Here is an 8,752-nt window from a genome sequence, read left to right on the forward strand (position 1 = left end):
AGGCATGGGCTTTGCTCAGAAAGTGGCTGGGGGAGATTTCTGGAGCCTGACTGGTTGTTTGTATACTACAAAAGCCCAAGAATGAAAATTGGGTTCTATTGATTCTAATTAGGGAAACATTAAATAAGATTCACCTAGAAACAGTGCTGCCGGCTATTCCATTTTCTGAATGATAGGAATTTCTAAGCTTCCACCAAATTTCTCTCACCCCCTCCAGTCAAGTATCCAGTGGCTTGGGTAAAACAGGTTGCATTTTCCCTGTACTAAAAGAACTCGAATCACGATTTCCTTCCATTACATTTTTGTACCCTTTATTACTGCATTTTCTTCTAATCCTGAGGATCTAGTAGTTGCTGACAGGTTTTGCTGCATTGTCAGAGCAATGAAAGTGGAAACTTTTCCAAGCGTAGCTAAAAAACAGGGTGTTGTTTCGATAGCATATATGAGAACAAATGTCATTCTCTTCAGATCCTACAAATTTAAAAAAAAAGAATATTTGATTTTAATTTCTAGAAAATACGATATTTGGGAATACTTCCTCCCAAATCTGTATTTTTAATTTGATAATAATTGAATATTACTGCCATTGAATGGTTATCTGTTGATCATTTGAAGTGAACAGAATTCATGTGGCAGTCATAGTAGTAAAAATTTTAAACTCTTATCAGAAAAATTACAAATTGTAGCTTGGATAAGTATCCTTGTTATGTTGTTACAGCAGACAAAACAAGAAATATGTTTTCAATTCTAAGGTATATGAAGTCTTTTCATTTTGTGTTAAAAAAGTTAAAAATATATAGGGAAAGGCAAAGGGTCTAGTAAATGTAGAGGAACCTTTGACTTGGCTCACAAAGATCCCATTTAATACCCTAGTTTTCTAGAGTAATAGGACACAGACATTGAAATCTCTGAGTTTATTCTTACCTATTTGTATTTCCTCACTTAGAAGAAAGCATCAAATCTAAAGCTACATGTAGAAATTGAAAGTGGGGCCAACAAGAAAAATCATTCTGTTAGCAAGGCTTTATAACCCCTTCCATAAACTCTCACATGGCCCTGAGTGATAAAACACATTTGATGTGATGCTTTCCATTTGTCTCTAGTGTTTATTTTATGAAGGATTTTAAAAACATATATCACAAATTTCAGACAGATAAATCTGAACCAGAGAATGAACTAAAGACAACAGATGAAAATAGAGGATTAAAGTATTAGACGCTCCAAAGAGGAAATACAGTCACATTTAAGTTGGAGTATTTTTCTGGAAACTGACATTGGCTATATTTGGAAGATGGGCCGGGTGTGTGGGGAGGGGGAGAAAGGCACGTCGTTCGTATTGAATGCATCCCACAGAGACAGAGTTATACAGTCAGTAATTCACCCCGGCAGCAGGGCTCTGACCTTTGCTCTTCTTTAAAGGAATTAGGACAGTTAATGACTTTCATGCCCATTATGTCTATGGGCAGTAGGAGTTCTTTGCCTCCTGCATTATGTTCTATATTTCAATGGTTTATGTGGATATTTATTTTAAAGCTGTTGTATGCTATTTAATCTGCTTCCCCAGATCCCACTTAAGAATCAAAGAGCAGACCCAGAAAGCCTCTAACTTCTCTTATCTGTTTGCTGTAAAAAATTTCATTACAGGACAGATGCTTCATTCCAGCAAAGGCAGGTAAAGCCAAGAAGAAACAAAGAACTATTACAACTGCTATGGGTTTTCCAGAACACTGTTTAATATATATATGTTGAACCGTAAATGGAATATTTGGGTTGATTATAGGTGTTTGTGGGGTTTTTTTGCTTTGTTTTTTGTTTTTGCTCAAAACACCACCTAGTTTAGAACATGCGAAAGAGGGATGATGCTACTAGTGATCTTGTAGTGCTCTGGTCTGATTCTGCAGATAACAAGATTGTCTCACATTTATTGGTGGCTGAACCGGAGAAGATCTATGCCATGCCTGACCCTACTGTTCCCGACAGTGACATCAAAGCCCTCACTACACTGTGCGACTTGGCCGATCGAGAATTGGTGGTTATCATTGGATGGGCGAAGCATATTCCAGGTACCTTTTCTGAAATGAAAAAAGTTTGCAATTAATTCCCTAGGCTTTATATGTTGATTTAGGCAAATTCACAATTTTCTCATTAGGATTTTTAATTTATATTTATTTATTTTAGTTTACTTTTTTATTTGTATTTTTTAAATTAATTTATTGTTCTTGGCCACACTGCACGGCTTGTGAGAACTTAGTTCCCCAACCAGGGATTGAACCCGAACCATCGACAGTGAAAGCACAGAGTCTCCACCACTGCACCATCAGGGAACTCCCATTCATTAGGATTTTTTTAAACCTTTACATTTGTTTTTGTCATACTTAATTTAGTGCTTTCTTGGTCCTAATAGAATCATATGCCTTTTTTATAACTGTACCATCTTGAATGCTTGTTAATTATTTTTTCACATATGAAGGTACTATTGCCAACCTAAGATAAAGAGAATATAACTTGTTAAAATATTTCTTTATTCTCTTAAAAAGTCCCGAGTTTTCTCCTAAGGAAATACTTCTTTTTTTTCTTTTCACTTTAAATAAATGTTTATGAATGGGGGCTTTAAGGCAGACAGCCTGGGTATAAGTCCTGCCTGGCCTGCCAATGGGACAACTTCCTGAACTTACTCTATCTTAGCTTCCTAAACCCTAAATAAAGCTATAATATTGTAATAAAAAAAGTTTTTGTCAGGAGTAGTCTAGATACCTTTTTTCCTTTTAAAAATCACTTATTTTGTTGTTCATAGTGGCGATTTATACTGAATTGTTTTTCATATTTGCATATTGCTTTGGTTTACAATTAGATATTTACCATGAATTTATACATAAATTATGAAAATAAATGTTACATTGACATTGTAAATATTCTCATATGGTGACTTAAAAGTAGTATTTCAGGGTTTTTTTTAAAAATATTTATTTATTTATTTATTTGATTGCGCTGGGTCTTAGTTGTGGCAGGCAGGCTCCTTAGTTGTGGCATGCGAACTCTTAGTTGCAGCATGCATGTGGGACCTAGTTCCCTGACCAGAGATCGAACCCGGGCCCCCTGCATTGGGAGTACAGAGTCTTATCCACTGCGCCCCCAGGGAAGTCCCAAAAGTAGTATTTTAAAGTATCCAATTATTTTTCTCTCCAGACCTGTCCTTAGATCAGTGAACATATACCTGATCACAAGGTTTAAGAATTTTAGTAGTCTGCTTGAATTATTGTTTGTTTGAGCTTTGATCTTCAACTAGTTTACAAACAAATTTTTGGACGATGAGCCGTGTTTCTTTGGTACAGTGAACTTATTTCTATCTCCTTAAACTAGTTTGTCTTTATGCTTTGAATGCTACAGTAATTTCTTTAATCAAATTGATGGAAGTCCCTTTCCCAGCCCACACTGAAACCAATTTATTGGTCATGATACGCCAGCTATGTTGCTAACAGTCGTAACGAACTGTCAGGCGATATCGCAGTGAAGCTAATTTGAAGTCATTAGGTGTGCAGCGTTCAGGCGACAATTTGTTACAGTGCTTGGGAACACAGCTGACATTTCTGAATGGCTTTGTTCACTGCAGTTCTAGATGAGGCCAAGCAAATTGTAAACTAATTTAAACATCACTCTGTATTATACCAGCTACTTTGTCTTACACTGTTTGCTAATAAAGCACCCCAAATTAAGTCAAAACTAGTTAAATAGGTGAGCTGGAGTGTATTCTTTAGAAGATACCTCCACAAGGGTCGCTACATCTAAAAGAAAGATGAGAATTTGATTGTGTGGATAGCTGATTTGCATTTGGATTGTGATCATATCTATAAGGTTTTTAGAAAAAGCAAAAAAAATCGAAATAGAATATGCTGAAAGATGGTAAGACATTGGAAGTTGTAGCAGTGGAAACAACCAGAATTTGCCTAAACAGTGTATGAAAACTTTTTTGGAAGGAAAGTGTTATGAAGGGTTTTAGAAAGAAACAAAACTAAGATTTGTTGAAGTGTCCACAGATACTTTTAAAAATAATCAATATATATTATATCATTTACATTTATCCACACACACACGTACACAGACGTACATACTCAGAGGTTTAAAATAGCATTCTTCTAACCCAGGGTCTCTCAGTCTTGACGCAATTGATGTTTGGAACCAGATTATCTTTTGTTATGGGGCCTGTCCTGTTCCTTGTAGGTTATTTAGCAGCATCCTTGGTTTCTACCTATTAGCATCCTTGAGTTGTAACAAACAAAAATGTCTTCACACATTGCCAGATGTCCTCTTGGGGGGCAAAATCATGCCCCTCTTCCCGGGTTGAGACCCACTGTTCTAACCCAGGAATCAGATATTATCCTTAATTCAAAGATAGGGAGATCTGGGGCAGAGAGAGGTAAAAACACTTGCACAAGTCCACAAATGTATCCAGAGCCTTCAAAGCCCACATTCAATGCTTCCTGGAGTAGAATCAGGATAGTTTAGTCCCCCAGTTGACTACATTTGAAAGAATTATTTCAAAATAAAAATGGTAGTGTTATTAATAGTAAGAGCATAAAAGGCTGTGTCACTCTGACTCCAAACCGCCCATTATTTCAGAGAATTCTGCTCAAGTTCTCCCTGAATTAAGAAATTTGTTAAGCCCATATTTTGTTATCGTACAGACATTCCATAATAACGATCAAGAAAAGTCAACAACTCTGTCTGCTGCTCTCTGGTAAGGAAAAGTCAGTGATAAATTTGTGGGTCCAGTTGTGTATCTAAGTAGAAATGTCAGCTTACAGAGGAACTTGTCACAGTAAAGGGGCTCTGGTGACCTTTGTGAAGACAGTAACTTTAAATAACTATGAGTAACAGCATTTCCAGTGGTGGAAACAATTGCTATACGATTATGTGTTCAGTCTTAAGCCGAGGCTTAGAATTGGTAGGGGCTGACGTTATTCTCTCTCCCCAGCAAATGCCAGAGGAGGTTACTGTGCAATGATGATTCACAGCTCTGGTTTTCGAGATACCCGGAGGGTGTTTTAAATGATTGCAAGGAGTATCTTGGCTTTTCAGAGAGGGATTAGCAAAACACGAATTCACTGAAATGCCTTTACATTTCATAACAGTAAGTGTGCCATGCAGTGTTCGGAGGTAGAAGTAAAAGATGCTGTGATACCAGCGTGCTGGTCTACATACCCGGGTTCAGGGAGCCTGGGCACGGCAGCAACATGGAGCATGGGATGGGGAGGGGGTAAAGCCAAAGAGAATATAAAGATGAACGTCTCATTTCTGCCTTGATAAATGTAAACATGTGTTTTTGATACCATGACCTAGTCCTCATAACTGGGGTCAGAGCTGGAATTAAAGCCAAATCAGAACGGAAATTTCACCTGTCTTAATCTTCACTTCAAAATTGTGGGGGTTTTTTAATGCTTCTGTTAAAACTAAAGTGAAATCTTTTTTTAAAATATACTAAGATCCAAGCCTTTGCTCTCTTTATGCTTCTCTCAGTTTGTGGAATCACACACACACACACACACACACACACACACACACACACACTTTTTAAAAATTAAGTTTAGCATATAAGATCAGAGCAGTAGCCTTTCTGCACTGCTGGGAAGATACTTTTGTATACTTGCTTTTGCAACATAAAAAAGTGACAAATTCAACAAAAGAAAATATTGAAGAAGAATACATAGGGAGTGGGTTTTTTTTTTTATCAGTAAATAGAATTAGTTGACTTACTTTAATAAATCACATAAATGGAAAAGTGTGTTGTTCTGAAACATGACCATACTTTATCTCTAGAAGCAAAAAGATCACAAGGGCTTTAGAAAATGCTTGACTTTAGTTGAAGGAGCATAAGGGCACCAGAACAGATGATGGTGCCCTAATAGCCCTTTTTAAGAATGACAGGGCCCCACCATTAGCATCCTTTTATATCCTTGGAAATTGCTCATGCCTCGCTTTTCTGGTTCCTATCTGCCTGACTCTTTTTTATTTCTCTTTCAATTTCGTCCGCGCTCGGATAAGCGCATGCTAACACAATATGATTGAGCTGTAAAATGGACCGCTGTCGCCTCTAATCTCTTTTATGTAGATACGGAGGTCCTGCACACTCCACTTCATTCTCTCTCCATTGTTGGCCTTTTTTAGAATAAGCTGCCAAGTAATGGAGGCTCCGTCAAATATTAGAGCTAGGTTTCACAGGGTGTGATAAGACGATTATCAGCCCAGCAGTCAGATCTATTATTATTCTTTGTGGTTGATTAAAATATTATTTTGTACTGTAACTTTGTTAGCAAAATGCAGAATGTGCTTCGTCAGATGGTGCTTTAAAAAGCATCACCCATATTAGCTGACCTATATAAGTGGCTTAAATATATTTATGGATCTTGCCAGACGGATGACTTTAAGAGAAAGGTATTTGAACAATTCAGTGAATGAATGTATTTTAGAAGTTGTTTTTTCCTTTATCAAATATGGCAGATTATCACGTGGGCTTGTTTATTTTTGATATGACAGATCAAACAATTACCTGCTGAAGAAGGAGGACTCCATTCAAGTTTGGAGCCTCTTAGTGACATTCTTAAAACAGGAAAAAAAAAAAACCTATAGTTTTTCTTCATACCAAATGAAGGCAGGAACTATTAAGCTCAAAAAGAAAACCACACTAGGAAGAGATGTGATAAAACAGTCTTTATGTATAGTTATTCATGTAAGAAACAGAAGTCTAAAGTATAGAAACCAGTATTCTCCATTTATTCTGAAACATTTTTTCTAAAACATTCACTTAGGAAAATGTATTAAAACTTGCTCAGCAAGTTGACTTTTTCTAGTTTTCTCAACAGAAGTATTTAGAATTTTCTATAAATGACAGAAATCTCTAAAGAACATGGATAAACTATTTCTATATTAGGATATAAATTTTGTGAGAGAATACCCAAGAATATTTTGCACTAATATTTATGGCTAATGATACTGTTTAAAGATATATTTATTGTTCTAATGCATTTTACGTAGAGATCAATTTTTTAGATTGTATCATTCCCTAGGCGAAGTTGTGAAGGTTTTGTTTTTTAACTGCCCATTACTTATCTTAAACTGCTGGCACCATTACATGATTATGATATGTGAAAAAGCACAAAAATTGTGGTGGAAATAATTACTATAAAATTATGTTTCCATTTGTAACACCAGGTAAGTTTTCATGTGTATATGCATGTGATTATGGTTTCACATGCAGGAAATGGCATAGTTAAGTAAGAGAGTTATGTTATATATAAAAAGGACCTAATATGCTGTTTTGTTTCTATATCATTGGCACTTGGAAAATGTACTATTGATTAGTTGATTAAAAATATGCACAGCACAAAACTATGAGTTGGCTCTGAGGCTCCGCCCTCCACCCCATTGTATAACTGAATTTACACGTAGTTGTAATTTCTACTTTGCTACAAATGAATTAAAATGATTACAGCTCTTTTCTCAGGATTAATTTTTCTTATATGCATGCAACTTAATGATTTCAGAACTGTGAAGTCGTTGAGTCTTTCAGTTAAGTGGAGAAATTTTAAATTTAAGATCCAATGCCTTGGCACTTAGTAAGACTATTTAAATTATAACTATATTCAATTATCAGATAGTTAGAAGTTATGTTTAATGTACCTGGTAGTTGTATACCTGTGTACCGGTAGTTGTGGTTTATCAAAGGTAGAATAATTCTGAAAGTAAAATCAGAAAACCTGAGTTGTATATAGTTAAGTAATACTTTGTAAGTTATGTAATTTGGTCTAGCCATTAGTTATATTGTGAAAATCAAATGAGGAAAAAAAAAACACATGTAAATGATACACATGCATAATTAATTTGCAACTTATAAAGAATGATCTAAAAACGTAAAATATTCAGTGTTCATTTTAGTGCCTAAGAGATTGTACATAGGTTGTCATTTTATTGTAATTAGAGCCAAGTGATCCAAAAAGTTAGTATTCATAAGAGCTATTTCAAAACATATTCAGAGCAAACATCCATTATAATAGAAAGGGAGGGAAAGGTTGTTTAACCAAGAGGATCTCTGTATGGATATAGCCATCATTCTGTCCTAGGTGAGCAGGACCATTAGCTTCTACATAGTCAGGTTCATCCTCCTCGGCCATACCTAAAATAACTGAATGTTTATCAGTTTCTGAAGTCACAATTGTGATCTGGAGAAAGGAACAAGTTGAAAATTATGTTGTGAAAAAAATAATCTGAAAGATCCCCTACAGACTTGTTCATTTTCTGCGGCTACCCTTGCTAGAAAGGAGAAAGACCAACAAAGAAGGTTTGAGGTTTCCCAGACAGATGAGGTTTCCCAGACAGAGACCTGGTTCAAGAGACACCCCCAAATGGTATTAAAGATGCTCACAAAGACCTCTCCTCACCACTCAGTGCTATTGTTTGTGACCTGATGCATGGTGCTGTCACCATGCTGAATTACCTGTGCTCACGTAACCTCTGTTCCAGTATTCTGGTCCATTACTAGGTATCCCCCAAATATATTTGCCATCCATTCGTCCTCATGCCATTGTGTACCTCTGATCAACGAGGAATCATAATTTCGTAGCAGTCATGAATACAATTTAAGTATTTGAGTGTCTGCTATGGACCTAATACTATGCTAGGTACTGTGGGGCTTATTAAAGCTACAGGTGACCCAATCTCCACCCTGAATCATGGATCTGTGTCTGCATAAATATCTATG

General features: G+C 36.2%; 1 protein-coding gene across 4 annotated transcripts in view; it reads left to right on the top strand.

Moving 5' to 3' along the window:
• Nucleotides 1-8,752, top strand: part of ESRRG (estrogen related receptor gamma) — a gene marked incomplete at both ends in the record, with an annotated part of 491,857 nt that overhangs the window by 432,902 nt on the left and 50,203 nt on the right. For 3 of the 4 annotated variants that reach the window (XM_079727201.1, XM_079727203.1, XM_079727204.1), the window contains one exon: nt 1,902-2,063. In XM_079727201.1, the coding sequence (XP_079583327.1) occupies nt 1,902-2,063 (162 nt within the window). Of the gene's footprint in view, nt 1-1,880; nt 2,064-8,752 lie in introns of all 4 variants that reach the window. The other variant, XM_079727202.1, reaches the window with a different exon arrangement.

Source organism: Hyperoodon ampullatus (assembly GCF_949752795.1).
Source record: "Hyperoodon ampullatus genome assembly, chromosome: 2".
Taxonomy (NCBI): domain Eukaryota; kingdom Metazoa; phylum Chordata; class Mammalia; order Artiodactyla; family Ziphiidae; genus Hyperoodon; species Hyperoodon ampullatus.